At 46.7% G+C, this 24,232-nt stretch overlaps 1 protein-coding gene across 2 annotated transcripts in view; it reads left to right on the top strand.

The window, feature by feature from the left end:
* The window catches only part of PSTPIP1 (proline-serine-threonine phosphatase interacting protein 1), a 254,785-nt gene that overhangs the window by 206,878 nt on the left and 23,675 nt on the right, over window positions 1-24,232 (top strand). For both annotated transcript variants that reach the window (XM_063926584.1, XM_063926585.1), the window contains 4 exons: window positions 1,615-1,649; window positions 5,204-5,310; window positions 7,493-7,555; window positions 8,764-8,862. In XM_063926584.1, coding sequence (XP_063782654.1) covers window positions 1,615-1,649; window positions 5,204-5,310; window positions 7,493-7,555; window positions 8,764-8,862 — 304 coding nt within the window. The remainder of the gene's footprint in view (window positions 1-1,614; window positions 1,650-5,203; window positions 5,311-7,492; window positions 7,556-8,763; window positions 8,863-24,232) is intronic.

Genomic DNA, 24,232 nt, shown 5'->3' with positions numbered 1-24,232 from the left:
ATAAGTGGCTTTACTACTGTGGGCATTATGTATATAAGTGGCTCTACTACTGTGGGCATTATGTATATAAGCGGTGCTACTACTGTGAGCATTAGCGCTACTACTCTGGGCATTATTTGTAAGGAACACTACTACTGTGGGCATTATAAGTATAAGGGACACTATTACTGTGGGCATTACGTGTAAGAGGCACTACTACTGTGGGCATTATGTGTAAGAGACACTACTATGTGGTATAATGTGAATCGGGCACTACGTGTGGTGTAAGGTGAATAAGATTGCACTACTGTATGGCGTAATTTGAATTTGGGGTACTATTGTGTGTCCATGCCCCTTCCTTATGAGACCACACTCCTTTTTTGCAGCGTGCGCCTTTGGAGCGCACTGTTCCATTATGAAGTATTGGAGGGAGGGCGTAAATTTATAGTTTGCAGGAGGGCGTCAAATACCCTAGCACCGGCCCTGCCTGTGAGGGTCAATGTACGTGTTTTTTTCCCTGTGCAGGCCAAAGGGTATGTCTTTTTCATGTGGGTGCCAATGTGTGTGGGGTTTTTGTTTTACTTTCAGGGCCAATGTGTATGGTTACCTCCTCTGGGGACCAATGTATGTTTTTTTTTTACTGTGGGGGCCAATGTCTGTGTTTATAATAATAATAATAATAATAAATATATTAATTATGGATATAGTTGGATTGGGGGAGGGCGCTCCAAAATTTCTTGCACAGAGAGCTAGTAGGCCTGGAGATGGCCCTGAGTATTATTTATGTAACACCAAGACTCCAGAAAGTCATGTAAATGTGTATTGTATGGGAGTCCTTCCTTATCATCAATCTTCAACACAGTGTCTGCACTCGAATCTGTTCTGGAGTTTCTTGGGTTATGAAAGACGGTTACTTTCACAGGGGAGGTAATTCCAGGTGTGTACATCCTGCAAAGGTTCCAGTAATTGGGAATGAGAGCAGGTAATTACTAGTGGGAAAGTGAGGAACAAAGCTCAGTCTGAGAGGAAGTGTCGAGCTGGGAGTTTTCTGAGACTAGTGAAGATGTTTTAAGTGCGGTTTTGATAACGACTTTATGGATGGGATCCATCAATGTCACAAATGTGGTTAAACCTCCAAAACTGTCCTGAGCCTGGACCAAATACTGTAGACTACGCCATATGTAGATGATGTTACTTAATAGATGCCTATGGGCTTTTCTTCATAATGTTACCTGAGAGGGATCCAATAGGGTCCTTCCCAGTGTTTCCCATGGCTTGCAGAAGTCCTTATAATGCAAAGGAAAGCTCTTATCAGGAGAGCTGTCCTTCACGATTTCAGCCACAATTGCTTGTGATCAGTGGTGTGAAGCCCTGTATGTTAGAAGTATTTTATTTGGTAAGTACAGGCAACCAATGTAAGAACTGGCAGAGCAGTCCTTAAATTGGTTCCTGCTACAGAGAGATTAATCTAGTTGCTGCTTTCAAAATAAACTGTAAGAGTGAAAGTCTGGTACATGTAAAACAGGAATGCAGTAGGTATAGGATACATTATGTTTTTCATATATGTTAAGGATATTTGTTTTTAAAGCAATGGGTTGTTTTTTATTTAATTACCTGTATGTATGCTTATTTCAGTAAACTGCGGGAGTCCTTTGATACTATGAAAGAACGTAAGTATCAAACTTTGTTCCTTAAAACTTCTATGAACCTAGCCAGCAGCAGCTCCTACCTGTTTTGGATAGTGGGGCTGCGCTACCCATGCCAGAATAGGACGATAAGGCGGGGAGACAGCTGGGGCCCGGCACCTGCGCAATGGATCTGGCAGGCACCAGAACTTTTACATGCACAAGCAGCGTTTTGACTGCGCATACACAAAACACCAGCTTCTATGGACTGCATCAGCTGCAGCCCATAGAAACCGGCTAGGGCTGATGAAACTGGAAGCATGCTCTCTGCTAATAGCAGCCCGGTCTGGCAGTCCCAGAGGGAGGACTGCCTGTCCTTTGGTGATGGCAGGTAGCACTTGCAGTAGGAAGTCACTGGCAGTCACACTGAAGTCAGTGCAGTCACAGACTGCAACTGGCTCAGCTGAGCTCACTGAAGTGGCGGATTTTAATGGCGGAACTATAGTAAAATCTGCCACTGAGTTACCCAGCTCACGCTTGCCTTATTACAGGCCCTTGTGCAGCAGGAAAGTATGGTATGGTATGGTATACTGTAATATTTTAACAGCATATTTTATTTGAAACACATGGGCCTGATTCTGGTGTGGAAGTAAAGCAAAACAAAAAACAAGTAACTGTGCACCTGGGAAAAACTATGCTGCACTGCAGGCGGGACAGAGATTTGGGTGGGGTGTGTCAAAACTGAAAAATAAATTGCAGCGCAAAAATGTATGGGCTGCATATAATAGCAGCCAGTATTTACTCCATATTTACCGACTTTTTTATACCCCTCTTCGGGTAAAGCCCAGAGAGTAGAAGCAGCTGGGCAGTTCATTAGGTCCTGCCTCGTCATGGTAAATTCCGCTAATCATGGGTCCTTGGGGAAAGTGCGGGGCTAAAATTATATCAGTTTGCATCATTTTAGCCTCTCCATACAGACCTGCAATTTTCAGCATTTTCTCACTATCTCGTCCTCTTAACTAGGAAGTAGGCAGGATGCTGGAGAGATACTCACTCTTCCAGGGGTGTGGTAGACTGACCAAAAAATTTGGAGTCTCCCAAGACTTCCAGAAGAGTAGGTAAGGATGATCAGTGACACTGAGTGAGAGGGAGCTTACTAGTTATCTTGGCCAGGCCAAGCTGGAGGGGCCCGGCAGGGGCCCAGGTCTGCACTTGCCTCCACCCCCCCCCCTCTTTTTTTTACCTGTTAGCCAGCTGTAGTCTCTCTTCCCAGCCCAGCCCACGCTACTGTGTGCTAGGCTGTGGGGGGTCCAGGGAGACTGTTGCCACTGAGTGCAGCAGTCTCCTCTTCCTGCAGGGGGGTTAGCGATCACGCTGATCATGCGTCACCCCCCTGGATCTGCCCCTGGGACAGATCACACCCCCCTGTGTAGGTCAACGGCGCATAAAAACTATTTCTTTAATTTATTACAAGGGGGTGTGGCCATACCTCTGAGATTAGGCCACACCACCAACCCCCAATTAGACCACAATTCCAACTTTGCCAGGGATCACCCAATCTCTCTACAGTCCTGAGTATGAGTTACCCTGGCAAATGCATTTGCTCCCCTTGCAGTGCAACGATATTTATTCCATATACAAAAGTTACTTGCTTTTTTGCTTTACTTCCAAATTAGAATCTGGCCTAATATGCATATTTTAAAAATTCAGTTGAAAACTGTACTATGTGTTTATGTATTATCCAGCATTGTGGAAATTTTATAGGGTAGGAAAGGTGAAGTAAAATACAGGAACTTTGTCTAAGTTTGCTTTAATGCAACATAATTGATTGCTATGTTCCCTTTTTTTAAATTACTTGTTACTAAGAAATTCTGTCACATTAATAGGTTCAGAACCCCACCACGACTGATGCTGAAAGCTATTCAGCCAGAGCCAGATTAAGGAGGGGCACACGGGCAAGAGCTCTGGGCCCCCCTCTCTCATATACTCCCCCTTCCCCCCTGCTGCAGCAGCAGCGGGATATCATGCAGGCAGAGAGGAGATTGTTGCTGCTCAGTTGCAGCAGCCTCCCTTGACCCTCTGAAGCCCAGCACACACTGCCGCTGTGCCACTATACAGCCGCCAAGGGTACTGGACATGTATAAAGTGGTATGGGGGTATGGGGGGGGGGGGGGGGCACACTGATCTCCTTCCCCCAGATCCGTCCATGGGGTGGTGCTGATAAGATAAGTAAGGCCGAAGGAGTAGGTGGCCTGTCTCTCCAGAAGACTTGTTCTGGTCCTGTGTTTACTCATGATTAATGCCGACCCTAATTAAGAAAAAAAATAGAGATATTTTATATTTTGTTTTATATAGTGAATTGGTCTTTATCTTTCTACAGTGGTGTGTTCCTGATGTTAAATAATCCTATATAATAAAAGGCTAATGCTGCTTCTCACCTCTGTGGGGGGAATGCAAGTGCTTGGAGCACCTGCAGCCACTAAGTGGCCACCAATGAAGCAACTCGGGTGTGTTCCGTTCAGGCCTGCATATTCGCCAGTGCTGACATTACTGTTATGTTATTCAATCATCTTGACACACTGGTAACTAGCATATAATAAAACAACTTTTTATATTGACATTTATATATACATGGTGATTCAAAAGTTGCAGTACACCCTTTTGTTTAAAAAACTGTGCAGGAACCTGGAAAACTGAATACTCCAGTAAGGTATGGGTGAGGTAGGCTATCTTTTAGGGTATGTACCGAACATGGGTGCCATCTTGACATTGGCCATCTTGAATCTAAGTCAGTTTTTTCAAATGGAAAGGGGTTCTTGTAACATCTCAAACAACATTAGAATGTGCTTAGAGTTTATTGCTGCAAACAGATTTGAAATAGCAAGTGTGGTTCAAAAGTTACAACACTTTTTTTGTTGCAGGTAACTGAAGATGGCTTTGACATAGCTGCAGATTTTAACAACCGGCACCCAGAAGGACCAGTAGCACTTTTTGGGCGGCCACTCCGTGACTTGTCAGCCACAGTCCCAGTTTCTCGGAATTTGGAAATTAGGCACCTGACAGTGTTATGTGAAATTGGAGGTCTTTCTGGGTGCCAGTTGTTAATCTGCAGCTTTGACACGGAAACATTGTTTACATATATATATACATATATATATATATATATTGTATTTTGTTTCACTTGAGTGTTGGTCTGAAGAAGGGGAGCATGTCCCCGAAACGTTACCGAAACGTTTGCAAGTTATGAAGTCTCCGAGTGTCGCCTCATTTATTTATATATATATATATATATATATATACACACTATATAATGTCTAAATAAATAAATACATTTAGAGACAATGGGCCAAATCAAGTTATTTGTAAAAAGTACAGATATTTCAGTGAATACGCCATGTGATTAAAAGTAGTGATTTGTTTTAACTATAAAGCAACTTGCTTTTGTGTTTTACAAAGTCGCCACTTTATGTCATGAAAAAGCATACAAAAATCTGCACTTTTGCCCTATAACACTTAGCTTAATATAATAAAGAATGGCTATATAATGTGTATCCCTTTCCTTATACCTTTATTACAATATGTGCCCCAATTTATTTTAGAAATTGAGAGTATAGGTCAATCGCACATCCAACTGGCGACAGCACTGAGAGAGGAACTGCAGAGTTTGGAGGATTTCAGAGAGAGGCAGAAGGAACTGAGGAAAAAGGTGCCTGTTAAAAAGCTGAATATAAAGTATAAGTTTAAAGTACTCACAAATTATAACTTTTTTTATGAATACACATTTTAAAATACACATCTAGAATATCATTATAGTATTCTATATATTACTAGCAGAAAGACAACTTTTATGAGTGACATATTTTTATGATGCCATTGTTTGAGCACATCATATGCCAAATTAAAGGTCTTGGTCCATAGATTTCCAGAAAAAAAATGGTGTTGTAATTGGTTGTTTAGTTTCGGAGTTATGGTGCAAAACGTCCGCTTGCCGTTTAACAATGCATCACCCTTGTGCTCTGGAAATTGTGGCAGTTGGTGAACTCTCCCTGTGCACCTGCTGGGTGGTCTGGAAACTGTGACAGTTATTTGCAGCCACTCACTAAGCAGGGATTTTTCTAAATTTGACTCCTAAGTGGGTGAAAAGGGGTAAAATGTTCCGCCTAGCAAACCTTTGCTTGGTTAAAACCGGGCACATCAGCTAGTTTATATATAAATTATGTAAGTTGCAGAAAAAAGGTATGTAAAAATAGATGTCTTTAAATATTGGCCAGACGGGATGCAGTTACAATGCTGCAAGGATCCCGACATACCAACGCCGGAATCCTGACCGTCGGCATAATGCCAGCATCAAAATCCAAACAAAATACATATGCCAGGAATCCTGAACGCTCTTTTAGTGAGACTTGCGTTCTGCCGCGGGGTGTGGGAGGTTAGGTTTAGGCATTAGAAGGGGGGTTAGAGTGCAGGAACAGGAAGGTGGTGGTAAGGTACTGGGGAGGGGGGGTTAGGGTTAGGTACTTACAAGAGAAGGTTAGGGTTAGGCACTAAGCGGGGAGGGTTAGGTTTAGGACGCTGGTAAAGGAGGGTTAGGATTAGGCATCACCGGGGAGGGCTAGGGTTAGGCATCACCGGGGAGGGTTAGGATTAGGCATCACCGGGGAGGGTTAGGATTAGGCATCACCGGGGAGGGCTAGGGTTAGGCACCACCGGGTAGGGTTAGGGTTAGGCACCACCGGGGAGGGTTAGGGTTAGGCACCACTGGGGAGGGTTAGGCACCACTGGTGAGGGTTAGGCACCCACAAGGGAGGGTTAGGGTAGTGGGCAGGGAGTTACGGTTCTTTTTGGGGTGCTGTCTGTATTCTGATGGTCGGGATGCCACTGTCGGTATTCTGACTGCTGGCATCCCGTCCATCGGTATATCAATACGGCCAGACCAAACCAAACCAAACTAATAGCATCAAATTGTGTACATTTGCTACATGTGATTCAAAATGCAGCTGCAGCCCTGAAATGCTGCAAAAATAAAAGGCATTGATGGACTTTTTTGGGTACTTGCCATTGTACTTACAACCCAAGTCAGGTTTGAAGAGGAACATTTTCCGACTATTCCTATCGTTGCTGTATTACCTCATCTAACAAGTAGAGTTTTACTACACAGGGGTCTATGCAGTAAATCTTAGGGACAGATTTACTGTACAAAGCAATGGAGAGTGATAAAGTGGGCGGAGATAAATTTTGGGGTCAGCGTCTGTGTACTAAGCCCTGAAGATAGATAAAGTTGACGAAGATAAAGTACCAATCAACCAGCAACTAACTGTCATTTTTCAAACCCAGCCTGTAACATGGGCGCTGATCGACTGGTACTTTATCTCTCCAAGGCTTAGTACATAGACCCCTTCATTCTTAGGCATTATTATGTGTACAGGAGTGTGGGGGTCAGAGGTAATACTCTTTTCCTTTACCCTTAGGTTTAAAAAGAGGATGGTTTTATAAAGAGGATTCATTGAAATGAAACGGATATATTATAGATAAATAAATAATACAACTTTTTTTTCTGCCTTCATTATGGCAAGGCCATGTTCCTGTGTGCCATCTGTAGTCAGTGGTTTTAGCCCCTCCATAGTCTGAACTAGTGATCTTGGGAATGCGGCCAAGCAGTCCAATAGGATTTCTCCTCTTATGAATATTGAGTTTGAAGTGCTTTGGTGACGTCCCAGTGTCCTAATTATTTAGCATGATGCATTTTCATGATCTGGCTGCCATCAATTAGTGACTTTTATTAACTGCAATAACTAAGAAGAGTTACAACCTTATTGTAGTATTACATTTTAGCACCACTATAGCAATGTTACGGTTTGGCTGATATATTTTATTGTGTCCTTACACAGTATGAGTATGCCATGGAGCGTCTGCAGAAGAATAAAGTATCCTTGTACAAGAAGACCATGGATGTGAGTTCTAATAAAGTGTTAATCTAAGTAATTACAATTCATTACTACAAGAGCTGTATTAAGTTTCTGTTAGCTGTGTAAAAGGGTCCCACTCTCTCTCTCTCTCTCTCTCTCTCTCTCTCTCTCTCTCTCTCTTGATCGATCGATCGATCGATCGATATATGTAAGACTAGAGATTCTGTTGTAAAGTCAGAAAATATTGTATTGTCCTTAATGGGGCTTTCTTTGCTAGCACATATATGGGGGCCCATTTATCAATGAGTGATAAAACTTGTAAATGATAAAACTCATTGTGAATGCTAAAACTTGTTGCCTGTGGTAAATGGTGTTCTGATTGGATGGAGCACCGTTTATCAAACGCAAAGAGTTTTATCATTCACAGCGAGTTTTATCACTTGTTGATAAATGAGACTAATAGTATAGCAAATGACAATATGTCCTAAAATCCTTGATTTGTGTACGTGTTAAGTAATCTTGGTGGTCATTCCGAGTTGTTCGCTCGTTGCCGATTTTCGCTATGCTGCGATTTGTTGCTAAATGCGCATGCGCAAGGCACGCAGGGCGCATGCCCTTAGTTATTTAACTAAAACTTAGTAGATTTGCTGTGGATCCTGCGGCGCTTTTCAGTCGCACTGCTGATCGGTGAATGATTGACAGGAAGTGGGCGTTTCTGGGTGGTAACTGAGCGTTTTCCGGGAGTGTGCTAAAAAACGCAGGCGTGTCAGGGAAAAACGCGGGAGTGTCTGGAGAAACGGGGGAGTGGCTGGCCGAACGCAGGGCGTGTTTGTGATGTCAAACCAGGAACTAAACGGACTGAGCTGATCGCAATCTAGGAGTAGGTCTGGAGCTACTCAGAAACTGCAAAGAATTATTTAGTAGCAGTTCTGCTAATTTTTCGTTCGTAATTCTGCTGAGCTAAAATACACTCCCAGAGGGCGGCGGCCTAGCGTGTGCAATACTGCTAAAAGCAGCTAGCGAGCGAACAACTCAGAATGAGGGTCCTTGTGTCACAGAGCAGCACTGCCTTAGACAGGAGAAAATCCTGCTAAAGGCGCTTACAAAACAACCTGTAATGAATGCATTAAATGTAAGTTTTACACTTGAAATAGCACAACATACTGTATGGGGGGATTATCCTTTACACAAAAGCAGATATGGCTTGTTTATGAGACATTTTATAATTACTGCCTCTTTCAATTTCTATTTAGTCAAAGAAAAATTATGAGCAGAAGTGCAGAGATGCAGAGGAAGCTGAGCAGAGCTTTGAACTTGTGGCAATATCAGGAAATGCTAAACAAGTAGACAAGGTAAACCAGACCTGTATCACACGTCTCCTTTTTATGTACATAGGGCCTGAATCATGTCTATAAGTAAAGCAAAAAAGCATGTTTGTGTCTGGAACACATCATGCGTAGTGCCGTAACTAGACATTTTAGCGCTGTGTGCAAGATAGGGCATCGGCGCCTCCCCCCCCCCCCCTATGTAAAAGAGGGGCAGATGGCGTGCATTAAAATATAGGGGCGTGGCTTCATGGGGAAGGGGTGTGGCCACAAAATAATACCAATTCATATTACATATTATAGAAGTCTCCATTATTCAAATTACGCCGCACAGTAGCGCCACTACACCAGGTACGGCCCCTCTTACACATTACGGCAAGCAGATTCCCCTTTTACACATTACAGCAGATAGTCACCCTTTTTACACATTACGCCAGACAGCATCCCCCTTTTTACACATTACGGCAGCCAGTCCCCTTATTTTACACATTACGGCAGACTGCGTCCCCTTTTTACACATTACGGCAGACGGCGTCTCCTTTATACACATTACAGCAGACAGCGCCTTCTTTTTATACATTACGGCAGACAGCGCCTTCTTTTTATACATTACGGCAGACAGCGTCCCCTTTTTACACATTACGGCAGACAGCGCCCCCTTTTTTACACATTACGGCAGACAGCGCCCCCTTTTTTACACATTACGGCAGACAGCGTTCCCCTTCTTTTTTTTTTTAAACTGTTTTTATTTTCTTATTTTCATAATGTAAAGAGTTACATACAGTGGTGATTCATAATGAAAAATTATAAGTAAGGCATAAATACAGACGTACATCCTCGCAATAGCAGAACTGCGGGTATCTCAGTGCCTTGCATCTTGTGCCACCTAATTCCGCATATCCTGTATTCATACACTTTAAACTGTAAACTATTACCACCCACTTATAAACATGATAAAATAATAATAAGGGGAAAAACAAGAAGGGAAAGGGGAAGGGGGATACAAGACAAGACAATTCACTCCGTAGTCGCGCGGAGTACATACAGTACAAACAACCTATGACCTCATCAGCCTCAAAACAGCAAAGTGTACACTTATATCAATTAGCATCCACATGTTTATAAAGAATCCAGGAGGTATTTTCAAAGAGCCTTTCAATATGGCCCTGTGTTGCAATGTCTAGGCTGTCAATGTAAGGCTCCCATTTCGGATAAAAGCGAGCAACCCCCCTCTCAATGTCTGGCAAGGTGGCTTGGCGCTCGAAAAAGAGAACCCGTAAAAGCACATTTTTTAATTCCCCTAAAGAGGGAGACGACTTTTTCGTCCAATGATTCAGAATAACTTTGTTAGCCACCGTGAGAATGACCGTGAGAATGGGAGTGACTCGCTTCCTATCTGGGCCAAGAGGCCAACCCTCAAAACAGTTGCATAAACAAGCTATGGGGTCTCTGGCTACCCACAATGAGAGAGTTATATTAATGAATACAATAACTTTGTTCCAAAACGTAGCAATCTTCCTACATGCCCAGAAGCAGTGAAAGAAGGAGGCCCTTGACACGTGACATTTTAAGCATTCACTTGTCCCATCCGGGATCATATGTGTTCTTTGAGCTGGGGATATATAAGCCCTGTGTAATAACTTAAAATACACTTCCTGAAGCTGAGCCAAATGTAAATATTTTAATGTATACTGACAGGATTTCAGCAGGATTGATTGCGCCGGGAAATCTGGTATATCCCCCGCCCAATTAGAAATCGTGCGATTCCATAGCTTTTCCTCCTGCACCACCCGTAAATGATCATAATAATATGATAGACGATAAGCAGAGGCATTCGTGAGAGTGGGGAGAGTGGCTATCGGATCCTGTATGTCTGGCGAGGGCATAGGGACCACCATAGTAGTGACAAAATGTTGGGCTTGCAGGTACATATAAAACTTTGAATTTGCTATACCATATCTGGACCTCAATTCCTCAAAGGACAGCATATGTCGTCCCCCAGGGTCAAATACATCTCTAATAGACGAAATTCCCCGCTCCCGCCACTGCTTAAAGTTAGCATTTTCCAGCCCCAGGCTGAAGCAAGGGTTCCCCCAGAAAGTTGTGTATCGGGAGGAGGTCGGGTGTCTATGTAATTTAGAATTGGAATAGTGCCAGGCTCCATGAGTATCTGAAAGGATAATATTCGTTTTAAGTGATGCCGGCAGTTTGTTCTTTGGGGTGTGAAGGAGGGCGCTGGGAGAGAAGGGGGCAAACAGTTCCTCCTCCAATGTGTAATTGGTAAAGCAGGAACGCTGCCATAACCAGTCCGTGACATAATGGAACATCACTGCTCTACTAAACGCTTCCAAGTCTGGGATTCCCAGCCCCCCCTCCGCCCTTGGCAACTGAAGTTTAGCATAAGAAATCCTAGGTTTTTTTCCCTCCCCATAAAAATTTAGAGAACATGGAATTTACCGATTTACAGTCTTTTTTTGTAAGGCTAAATGGCAGCATCTGCAAAACATATGAGAGTTTCAGTAACACCACGCTTTTAAGGACCGTGGCCCTACCCATCAAGGACAAAGGCAAATTAACCCACCCGTCTAGGAGGACCCGAACAGCCGTCAGGACCGGTGCAACATTAACTGCATATAACAGTTCCAGTGACGTAGGGATCATTATCCCCAAATACTTAAGAGCCCTCTGGGTCCTAGGGAACTGGGACAAAACCGGGTGCCTATTGAAAAAAGACGCATCTCCCGATAGAGGCATGAGTTCTGATTTGGAAAGATTAACCTTGTAACCCGCAAAGGATCCAAAGCTGTCAATCATGGAAACTATAGGTCCTATTGACCTGCTGGGGTCAGCAATAAACAGCAACATATCATCAGCAAACAGTGATATTTTACCCTCCAGCCTGCCCACAGAAATTCCTCTAAAGGAAGACGCGTCATGGAGGGCTATCGCCAGTGGCTCCAGGGCCAGAGCGAACAGCAGTGTGGATAATGGGCAACCCTGACGGGTGCCTCTCTGAATGTAGAAGGGGGAAGAAATATAGCCATTTCCCAATACCTGCGTGGCAGGGTCTTTGTACAAGCGGGCCAACACCTCTACAAAGGCAGATGGGGCCCCGAACCTATGTAGGTTATCAAATAAATGGTCCCAAGTCACCATATCAAATGCCTTTTCGGCGTCAAGTGATAGGATAACATTGGTGCCCGTATCTGAGGAATCCTGTAACCTCTGCATTACAGTTAAAACTTTTCTGATATTCACAACCGCCTGACGGCCCCAAATGAACCCCCGACTGATCTGGGTGGACAATAGAGGGCAATACAAGTTTCAACCTGTCAGCTAATATCTTGGTAAACAACTTATAGTCCGTATTAAGGAGGGAGATGGGTCTATAAGATTCCGGGAGTTCCAGGTCTCTACCTGACTTCGGCAACACCTTAAGGAACGCTGAATTAAAGAAACTAGGCAAGGCCTGACCTGAGAGTCAGCGTCCCCCTTTTTACACATTACGGCAGACTGCATCAACCTTTTTACACATTATGGCAGTCAGCGTTCCCTTTTTTACACATTACAGCAGACAGCGCCTTCTTTTTATACATTACGTCAGACAGCGTCCCCTTTTTACACATTACGGCAGACAGCGCCCCCTTTTTTACACATTACGGCAGACAGCGTCCCCCTTTTTACACATTACGGCAGACAGCGTCCCCCTTTTTACACATTACGGCAGACTGCGTCAACCTTTTTACACATTACGGCAGTCAGCGTCCCCTTTTAGTGCTTAGCACATATAACAAAATATACATGTTACGCCCCCAGACTCTTGTGAAACTAGCCAATGGGAGTCTGGGGGTGGGCTTAGAAGGAGATTCTAGCCTTATGATGAGTCCTGGGTGCTGCATGGTGCTGCTGATACCCGGGACCAGCCAGCACATATATTACATACAGCATAACAGGTATGATATGTGGCCCCCTCCTGCACTGTGTGGTTGGTGCCTGCAGCTGCCGCTGTTCACATTCCAGGCACAACTGTTTTTTGTTCTGACATTTCCCCCAACTGAAATAGAATCAGCCTCATACTGCATTAAAATATTTTGTATTATGTTCTTTCTGTGGTAGAGTCAATGCCATAATGTGAGGTGCAGTTTCTTCCAACAGCATATTAATGTGTGTCTCCTTTGAAACTGATGCAGGCAGCACACCCATTTATGAAACACACTTCCAACTGTCACGTAGCCATCAGTAAGCAACCCCAACTGTAAATACTGCAGAGAGACTACTAACCAGGGCCGGATAGTAGGAGTGGTGATAGAAGTAGTCATCCCGGGGCCACCACACACAGGGGGCCCCCACAATTGTAATCTGACCCTGCAATTGGGACAAGCTGCAGCTGCTTAGGCTACATACAGCGCAGAGCGGTTCAGAGACCCCTCATCAGTGGCACATAACACATCACGTCCATTCCGATGATGAAGGGACTCGGGAGCTGCTCTGCCATGGGCTGTATGCAGCGTGAGCAGCGGCAGCCCGTCCCAGTTGCAGTCGGAAAAAAGCACGGGAGGAGATGAGTACCCGATGGTGGGGGGGTGCTTGGGCGGCTCGTCTGGCATGCACTGTGACCATATTGTGTGGGGGGGTGGGGGAGGGGGGCGGGGCGGGTTTAGGACAGTGTGAGGGATATATTAACCGTCCCTGCTACTGACAGGAAGTCAGCACATCACTGTCAGCAGCACACCCCTGCCTCACTGACAATCATATTTGCATCATTTGCCATGTAGGGAATGCACTTGTTTCTGCACCAATCTATGGCCCGATGGTTTCTGGTCTGCATTTGTGTCTGAGCCTCAATGCTCATGTGCTGCTCATTTGATGGCTGTAGTAGTATGATATTAGACACCGTTAGACGCAGTTTGATTGACAGGCTGCAACCATTTCGGGTGCGGTCATTTCATGTGATTAAAACGTCTTGGAAGCATGTCGCAGCTAGCAACTGCGTCTTCAGAGGTCCAATGATCTGACTGATATTTCCAACATTCATCCAATACTGCATTTGGATACATGCAGCATATGTGAGAAGCCGGTGATGGGATGTCTCCTGCACCATGAGTATATCTTCTCAAATCTGCTTGACTGAACATACAGTACCGATGATTTGTGTCCACCTCTAAACCAGTCCCTGTGTCATCACCCAAAGCCGCTGTGGTCTGTGGCTATTCGTCATCTACAGCTTTTAGTTCTCCTTCCATTTCCACAAATAAATGCTCCATTTCCTGTTTTTAAATAACCTAACAAATCTTTCTAAAATGGCATTAAAGAGTCATCAAACAAGGAGATGCTGACTATCCCCTCACGATGCCAGTCTATGCCACAGGGTCTGCTGCCCACAGCCATATTACTTACGGCTCTGCTTCTGCCTGTTCTGTATTACAGAACTGACATTCATTTTGTAAACCAACTTAAAATGAAGGCAGAAGTGGGACGTCCTTTAATACCATAGACTTTGTGTAGTGGGCTTATCAGAACAATGTTAGTTCCATGTATTTTGTTTGAGCAGTAGTTGCTTTGTAACCTCAAGTATGTATTGTACTGTGAGTCATAAAGCTAAAGATCAACCCTGATGGAAAAGCTTGGGCTTCCTCTCACGTGACTCTTACCGCTGAAGAAAACCCACAGTAAACACTGCACATCCACACTGAACTCTGCTTAAAGGACCAGGCTGTATTATAGGCTGACACTGTAAACATCTTTAGCAATTATATACATAACTAATTCCGTCCAATATCACTTTTACTATGAATCCTGTGCACAAGTGGGCAGAGAGTATACTTAACCACAAACTGACTGACTCTGTACAAAAGATGTCTTACATAAACTACCCACACTGTTTCCTCCTCTACTCTCACCTCACATACTCTTACTTCTGAGTCACTCAGAAGTATATAGTGAGTTCGGGATCCGGTCTGAAGATCGACAGTGCCTAGGTCGACAATGTTTAGGTCGACCACTATAGGTCGACAGTCACTAGGTCGACATAGATGGAAGGTCGACAGGGTTTCTAGGTCGACATGTGCTAGGTCGACAGGTCTAAAGGTCGACATGAGTTTTTCACATTTTTTTTTTTGTGGCTTTTTTCATACTTAACGATCCATGTGGACTACGATTGGAACGGTAAAGTGTGCCGAGCGAAGCGGTAGCAGAGCGAAGGCACCATGCCCGAAGCATGGCGAGCGAAGCGAGCCATGCGAGGGGACGCGATGCACTAATTTGGGGTCCCGGTCACTTTGCGAAGAAAACTACACAAAAAAAAATAAAAAATCCTCATGTCGACCTTTAGACCTGTCGACCTAGCACATGTCGACCTAGAAACCCTGTCGACCTTCCATCCATGTCGACCTAGTGACTGTCGACCTATAGTGGTCGACCTAAACATTGTCGACCTAGGCACTGTCGATAAAAGGAACCACACCCGTGAGTTCACCCACAACTCCATAACTAGTATATATAATTTACCTATAATGTATTCTGTACTATCTATATCAGCCTTTTTCAACTGGTGTGCCGCGGCACACTGTTGCTAGGTGTGCCGCCGCCCGCCGCACAGACCCGCTGCCGCCAGCCAGCAAGACCTGACACCGCTGCCCGCACCGGCCGCACATACCCGCTGCCGCCAGCCAGCAGGACATGCCACCGCCGCCTGCCAGACAGCCCCACCTCATCCGCCCGGCAGGCTGTTCACATCCAGCGCTGCACTGCATTTTCGTTCCGACAGCCGGCCCGTGACCTATGGTGAGTCATAGGTCACGCACCGCATGTCGCCCGCCCACTCAGTCTCTGCTGCTCCGTGCTGCCTGGTGAGGTGAGGTCCCGGCGCTCCTCACTGATATTTAGTTATTAAAGCATGACAAATTATTATGGGTGCTGGGGGCAGGTGTGTGGAATTACTAAGGGGGGGAGCTGGTGTGTGGAATTACTAAGGGGGGGAGCTGGTGTGTGGAATTACTAAGGGGGGGCAGGTGTGTGGAATTACTAAGGGGGGGAGCTGGTGTGTGGAATTACTAAGGGGGGAGCTGGTGTGTGGAATTACTAAGGGGGGGAGCTGGTGTGTGGAATTACTAAGGGGGGGGGGCAGGTGTGTGGAATTACTAAGGGGGGGCAGGTGTGTGGAATTACTAAGGGGGGAGCTGGTGTGTGGAATTACTAAGGGGGGGCAGGTGTGTGGAATTACTAAGGGGGGAGCTGGTGTGTGGAATTACTAAGGGGAGGAGCTGGTGTGTGGAATTACTAAGGGGGGCAGGTGTGTGGAATTACTAAGGGGAGGAGCTGGTGTGTGGAATTACTAAGGGGTGGAGCTGGTGTGTGGAATTACTAAGGGGGGGCAGGTGTGTGGAATTACTAAGGGGGGCAGGTGTGTGGAATTACTAAGGGGGGGAGCTGGTGTGTGGAATTACTAAGGGGGAGCTGGTGTGTGGAATTACTAAGGGGTGGAGCTGGTGTGTGGAATTACTAAGGGGGGCAGGTGTGTGGAATTACTAAGGGGGGGAGCTGGTGTGTGGAATTACTAAGGGGGGGAGCTGGTGTGTGGAATTACTAAGAGGGGCAGGTGTGTGGAATTACTAAGGGGAGGAGCTGGTGTGTGGAATTACTAAGGGGGGGCAGGTGTGTGGAATTACTAAGGGGGGAGCTGGTGTGTGGAATTACTAAGGGGGGGCAGGTGTGTGGAATTACTAAGGGGGGGGGCAGGTGTGTGGAAATATGAGGGGCAGATATTTGATTAAAAAAACTGATGGTGTGCCTCGGCAATTTTAAAATCTTGATTAGTGTGCCACGAGTTTAAAAAGGTTGAAAATCACTGATCTATATTATAACAGGGTTGCCTACTTTAAATAGCTCCTCTCCGGGAGAAGCCCGGAGAGGAGACGCAGCAGGAGACTTCAGGGGGCGGGGCCGGGCTGAGACATCATTAAGCCCCGATTTGCGGGTCCATGCGAAAGGGGCGGTGCTAAAATGACGCAATTCGTGCCATTTTAACCCCACCCCACGGACATCCCGAATACGGCAGTGTATCGCTTCATCCTGCCCGCATCACTAGGGTGCGAGCAGGATGCGGGAGACCTGCCTACTCTTCCGGGGGTGCGTGGGGCTACCCCAAAAAACGGGAGCCTCCCGCAGATTTCGGGAGAGTAGGCAAGTATGTATTATAAGGACTGTCATCTAAGAGTTGCATAAAAGCGCATAAGTGCATAAAAGCACTTGGCCCAGGCTTTGTCTTTTACATAGCCATGGAAGACCTCTGTGACCTGTCACAGCACACCAGAGCCCAGTACTTCATACATGCCTACCCTTCCGGATCTTGCGGGAGAGTCCCATTTGAAACTCTTATCTGCCACAGCCCTGCATAATAAATAAAATATTTAGATTATTTGGATTCTTCACTGCAGCCACGGTACCACCAAAGAATTTTGAGTCAAGGAAAGTGATTGGCTGCTGTCACTAGTATGACTTCTGTCTGTGCTCATCAGCCTTTGCTGTCGACTCTCTGCAAAACCTTGTGGGACTTCCAGCAGCAGAGAATACAGCTTGCCGGACTCCTGTGATCTGTGTCCCCTTATCTCAGCTGCTAATGTGCATGAGCTGTGTAATGTTTTATTAGTAATCTTTAGTTAAACACATAAAAAGGACTTCATAGTGAGGTCTTCCTCACTGGTCAGTGTTCCCTATCCCTGTCTGCTGTGGGGCTGCCAGGCCAGCAACTCTCCTCTCCCCATTGGCTGTCTTTTCCTCCCCCACTGCTCCAGCTCTGCTACAGATGGCTATGGCTCCCATATGGACTCACATATTTGAAATTTAAAGTCACAGGTACACAAAAAAATGAAGTTATTATAATTTATTAATACAATATCATCTATTTATATAAAAGAAGCTTTCCTGTACAGCTACCAGGAGCAGCCTCAAGGCTGTTGGTAAAGACCTTAAGCATCACAAACATTTCTCAGTGTTCCACTACAGACTACCTACCTACCACTGTCTATTGTTGTCATCACCCGCAAATAATAGGATTTTGGTTACCTACCGGTAAATCTTTTTCTCGTAGTCCGTAGAGGATGCTGGGGTCCACATTAGTACCATGGGGTATAGACGGGTCCACCAGGAGCCATTGGCACTTTTAGAGTTTGAGAGTGTGGGCTGGCTCCTCCCTCTATGCCCCTCCTACCAGACTCAGTCTAGAAACTGTGCCCGAGGAGACGGACATCTTTGAGAGAAGGATTTAACACAGATAGTGGTGAGATTCATACCAGCTCACACATACAAAGCACATCAAGCTAACTTAGCTTGAAAACTCAGCAACTGCTGAAACATTACTTACCAAGTAACAATGCAGTGCTCAACTAAAAGGAAGTTGTACTGAACCAAATAACGATAGTAGGAAAACGAAGCGCTGGGCGGGCGCCCAGCATCCTCTACGGACTACGAGAAAAGGATTTACCGGTAGGTAACCAAAATCCTATTTTCTCTTACATCCTAGAGGATGCTGGGGTCCACATTAGTACCATGGGGATGTACCAAAGCTCCCAGAACGGGAGGGAGAGCGCGGAGGCTCCTGCAGAACTGATTGACTGAACTTCAGATCATCAGAGGCCAAAGTATCGAACTTGTAGAACTTTGCAAACGTGTTCGACCCAGACCAAGTTGCAGCTCGTCAAAGTTGTAAAGCCGAGACACCCCGGGCAGCTGCCCAGGAAGACCCCACCTTACAAGTAGAGTGGGCCTTGACAGACGTAGGACACGGCAATCCTGCTGTAGAATACGCATGCTGGATAGTGAACCTGATCCAGCGAAAGATCGTCTGCTTAGAAGCAGGACAACCAATTTTCTTGGGATCATACAGGACAAACAGAGAGTCCGATTTTCTGTGACGAGCAGTCCTCTTCACATAGATTTTCAGAGCCCTTACAACATCCAAGGACTTTGATGAAATTGAGGAGTTAGTAGCCACTGGCACCACAGTAGGTTGGTTGATATAAAATGCTGACACAACCTTCGGAAGAAACTGCTGACGTGTCCGAAGCTCAGCTCTATCTTCGTGGAAGATCAAGTATTGGCTTTTACAGGACAAAGTCCCAAACTCCGACACACGTCTAGCAGAAGCTAAGGCCAACAACGTGACAGCCTTCCATGTAAGAAATTTGACCTCAACCTCCTGTAGAGGCTCGAACCAGTCCGATTGGTGGAACTGCAACACCACGTTAAGGTCCCAAAGCGCCCTAGGCGGTACAAATGGAGGTTGGATGTGCAGAACTCCCTTTAAAAAGGTCTGAACCTCAGGGAGGGCAGCCAATTGTTTTGGAAGAAAATGGATAGGGCTGAAATCGATACATTCACAGATCCCAACCTCAGGCCCATATCTACACCAGCTTGTAGGAAGAGGAGAAACCATCTCAGTTGAAACTCCACCGCAGGAAATTTCTTGGACTCACACCAAGACACATATTTTTTCCAAATTCGATGGTAATGTTTAGACGTTACTCCTTTCCTAGCATGTATCAGGGTAGGCATAACCTTGTTCAGAATGCCCTTTCGAGCTAGTATCAGGCGTTCAACCTCCATGCCGTCAAACGTAGCCGCGGTAAGTCTTGATAGGCGAACGGCCCCTGCTGCAGCAGGTCCTCCCGAAGAGGAAGAGGCCTCGGCTCTTCTTGCAGTAGATCCAGAACATCTGCGTACCAAGCCCTTCTTAGCCAGTCTGGAGCAATTAGGATCGCTTGAACTCTTATTCTCCTTATGAGCTTTAGAACTCTTGGGATGAATGGAAGTGGAGGAAACACGTACACCGACTGGAACACCCACGGAGTCACTAGGGCGTCCACCGCCACTGCTTGCGCGTCCCTCGACCTGGAACAATACCGCCGAAGCTTCTTGTTGAGACGAGAGGCCATCATGTCGATCTGGGGTACGCCCCAAAGATCTGTTGCCTCCTTGAACACCTCCGGATGGAGATTGTGTCTGCTGAGGAAGTCCGCTTCCCAGTTGTGTACTCCCGGAATGAAGATTGCCGACAGCGCCAACGCACGTTTTTCTGCCCAGAGGATGATTCTTGTTACCTCTGACATTGCAGCTCTGCTCTTCGTTCCGCCCTGTCGGTTTATGTAAGCCACTGTTGTCACATTGTTCGACTGCACTTGAATGGCCCGATTTCTCAGAAGATGGGCGCTTGAAGAAGACCATTGTAGATGGCTCTTAGTTCCAGAATGTTTATCGGCAGGCCGGCTTCCAGACTTGACCACCTTCCTTGGAAGGTTTCCCCTTAAGTGACTGCGCCCCAGCCCTGGAGACTTGCCTCCGTGGTTAGAAGGATCCAGTCCTCCAGTCCTGAATCCCGAACCTGCGGCCCTCCAGAAGGTGAGGAAGTTGCAGTCACCAGAGGAGTGAAATCCTGGCCTTTGGTGACAGACGTATTCTCTGGTGCATGTGTAGATGGGATCCTGACCACTTGTCCAGGAGATCCAGTTGGAGCGTGAAACCTCCCGTACTGCAGGGCCTCGTAAGAGGCCACCATCTTTCCCAGAAGGCAAATGCACTGATGAACCGACACCCGGGTTGGCTTCAAAACATCCCGGACCATTGTTTGTATCGCCAACGCTTTTTACTCTGGAAGAAACACCCTCTACACTTCCGTGTCGAGGATCATTCCCAGAAAGGACAACCTCCTGGTTGGTTCCAAATGTGATTTTGGAAGATTCAGGATCCAGCCATGTTTCCTGAGAAGCTGGGTCGTGAGAGCTATGGACCGTAACAGCTTGGTCCTTGGACGATGCTTTTATCAGCAGATCGTCCAGATATGGAATTATGTTCACCCCCTGTCTGTGGAGGATAATCATCATTTCCGACATCACCTTGGTGAATACTCTCGGTGCTGTGGATAGGCCGAATGGCAGGGCCTGGAACTGAAAATGACAGTCCAACAGTGCGAATTGAAGATAAGCTTGATGCGGCAGCCAAATCGGAATGTGGAGGTACGCATCCTTGATATCCATGGATACCAGGAATTCCCTCTCCTCTAGACCTGATATCACTGCCCTCAGAGACTCCATTTTGAAGTTGAACTCCTTCAGAAAGGGGTTTGGTGATTTTTCAGAATGGGCCTGACTGAACTATCCGGTTTCTGTACCATGAAAAGGTTCGAATAGTAACCTTTGTTTTGCATATGAGGTGGTACTGGCACAATGACCTGTGCCTCCACCAACTTCTGGATGGCTTCTTGCAGGACAGTCCTGTCCGCCAGCAGAGCTGGCAAGCCTGATTTTAAAAATCAGTGAGGAGGGAGATTTTGCAACTCCAGCCTGTACCCCTGAGACACAATATCTTGCACCTAGGGGTCCAGGCTGGATGACACCCAGACGTGACTGACATGCCTGAGTCTCGCTCCCACCTGCCCCACCTCCGGGGCGTGCAGTCCACCGTCATGCAGAGGACTTTGGTGTACCTGAAGAACCTGCAGCCGTAGATTTCTTGTACTTGGGCCGACCTCCCTGAAAGAAGGTGTTGGACGGCTTGGCCTTTCTGGGCTTGGGAAACCGAAAGGGCTGTGATGTAGCTAAAGAAAAGGGTTTCTTCAGAGCAGGTGTAGCTGAGGGAAGAAAGGGTGACTTACCAGCCATCTAACGCTTCCCCAAAGAAAGCCTGACCCGTGTAGGGTTGGGTCTCCACACTCTCCTGGATTCCACGTCGGCAGACCACTGGCGCAACCACAGTCCTCGACGAGCTGATACAGACATGGAAGAAATTCCCGCAGCTATGGAACCCAGGTCTTTCATGGATTCTACCAGAAATCCTGCCGAATCCTGAATGTTACGTAAAAATAATTAAACATGACATTTCTCGATAGTATCCATGTCATTAAGTAACGTGCCTGACCACCAGGGCCGTTTCTTGGGGCAGGCGAGCAGTGCAACCGCACTGGGCGCCCGCCGCGGCACTAGCTGTGGCTCCCTGCTTCCCCCTCCTATTTCTCCCCGAGTAACCCGCTCGGGGGGTGGAGTTTCACAGAATGATACGGTTGCGTCGTTACGTCACGACGCAACCCCGTCAATCCGCAAACCCCCCCCGAGCGGAGTACAGAGGGGGATCCAAGTTAGGAAGAAGGCCGGCGCGAGGAGCGACTGGTGAGGCAGGCCGAAGAGCGGTAATGGCCTCTGTAAGTATTCTCTCTCTCTCTCAATGTGTAAAATGGGGACACCTGCCCAGTGGCGTAACTAGAAATTTTTCTCCCCCAAGCCAAAAAATTCTTCGCCCCCCCCCCCCCCCCATAATTGGCACTAGTAAAGGGACAAATATGCGCGCGCCGTAGTCGCGCGCCGTCAAAAAGGGGGTGGCTTCGTTGAAATGGGCGTGGCTTCATGTAAAGGGGCGTGGTATTGCAGGAAAAGACTGCCTTATACCCCAGTTTTGCAATCTGCACGCCCAGACGTTAGCCACCACAGGAAAGAAAAATAATCCTGATTCATGCCCTTTACATTATTTGTCATTTTTCCTCCTTATAGTAATGCCCAGTATACATTATGCCACATACTGCAATGGCCCTTAGACATTATGCCACACACAATAATGCACACACCGTAATGCCTGTGACACATTATGACAGGAATCGCAATGCCCGTTATACATTATGCTACACACTGCAATGCCCCTGATACATTATAGCACATACAATGTCTGTGACACATTATGACACACACCGCAATGACCCTGAGACATTATACCACATATCACAATGCCCGTGATATAGTATACCATACACCGTAATGCTTGTGACACATACTGCAATGCCCGTTATACCCTATGCCACACACCACAATGCCCGTTATACATTATGCCACACTGCAATGCCCCTGAGACATTATACCACATACCACAATGCCCGTGATATAGTATGCCACACACCGTAATGCCTGTGACACATTATGACACACACCGCAATGTCTATGATACATTATGCCACACACCGTAATGCCCATTACACATTAAGTCCTACAGTAGGGCTTCTAATTACTTTTAAATTACCTGCTCGTTGCCAGGGGTTTCATGCTCTTGGTTCCATGCACGGTGCCAGGGGTTTTCATGCTCAGGGTGTCATGCTCGTTGCCAGGGGTTTCATGCACTTGGTGTCATGCTCGTTGCCAGGGGTTTCATGCACTGGGTGTCATGCTCGTTGCTAGGGGGTAGTGCTTGTTGCTAGGGCTGTGCTCTCCCAGTGCCACATATGCCCCCAGTGCCAGATATTCCCCCACAGTGCCAGGTACTCACATGCCCCCAGTGCCAAATATAGCCCCCCCATGTGTCAGGTACACATATACCCCCCCAGTGCCACATATACCCCAAGTGCCAGATATTCCCCCACAGTGCCAGGTACTCACATGCCCCCAGTGCCAAATACAGCCCCCTCCCCCCCCCCATGTGCCAGGTACACATATACCCCCCCAGTGCCACATAAGCCCCCAGTGCCACATAAGCCCCCCTCCCCCTGTGCCACATATCCCCCCAGTGCCACATAAGCCCCCCTCCTCCTGTGCCACATATGCCCCCAGGCACTGGTTTAGAGAGTCTCCCAAAAGCCGCACTCGTACTGCAGGATACGCAGAGAAACTAGGTCATCTGGACGAGGACATCCCAGTGATATACTGTAGGTCCGACACTCACTCATTTAATCGAGATAAAGGCCACATCATGATTTTTAATATTTATCAGTACATTTACATCTACTGCATTAGGGGCTGTGACTGACTGAGAGTCTCACATGATGTCACACACTCACACAGTGCTGCAGTGCACTGTAGCACTGTATGACATCATGTGAGTCTTGTGAGACTTTAAGTCAGTCACTCACAGCCCCTAATACAGTAGATTTAAATGTGTGTATTGTTCATGCTCTTTAATATCTATGTGGCGTGGCCTCTATCTTGATTAAATGAGTGTCAGTTTTAAACAGAACTTCATGAAAAATAAATATTTGGGTAATTAACCCCCCTGCCTCCCCTCCCCAGCTAAGAACTGCTGTAGTTATTGGTAACCATACCAAGACAACTGAGTGGAGAGCGGCAGCGCAGCTCACCCTGCCCAGTGCCCTGCCCTGATTAACAGCTGCACGCAGTCGCGCATTAACCAAGAGAGGGCGGCAATGGCAATGGGCAGGCGGCTGGGAGCGGCGGCGATGTCTTCCCAGGTGGCGCGGTGCGGCGGGATGGAGCGGACTAGGCCGCAGTGACAGCCGCACGCAGCCGCGCACTTACCAAGAGAGTGGGAGGCAATGAAAATGGGCAGGCGGCCGGGAGCGTCAGCGATGTCTTCCCAGGCGGGGCGGCGGGACGGACCGGACTAGTCTAGGCCGCAGTGACACAGCCGCATG

Source organism: Pseudophryne corroboree, chromosome 6 (genome assembly GCF_028390025.1).
Source record: "Pseudophryne corroboree isolate aPseCor3 chromosome 6, aPseCor3.hap2, whole genome shotgun sequence".
Classification (NCBI taxonomy): domain Eukaryota; kingdom Metazoa; phylum Chordata; class Amphibia; order Anura; family Myobatrachidae; genus Pseudophryne; species Pseudophryne corroboree.
Note: the sequence above shows the minus strand (reverse complement) of the source record. Positions and strands in the feature narration are given on the sequence as shown.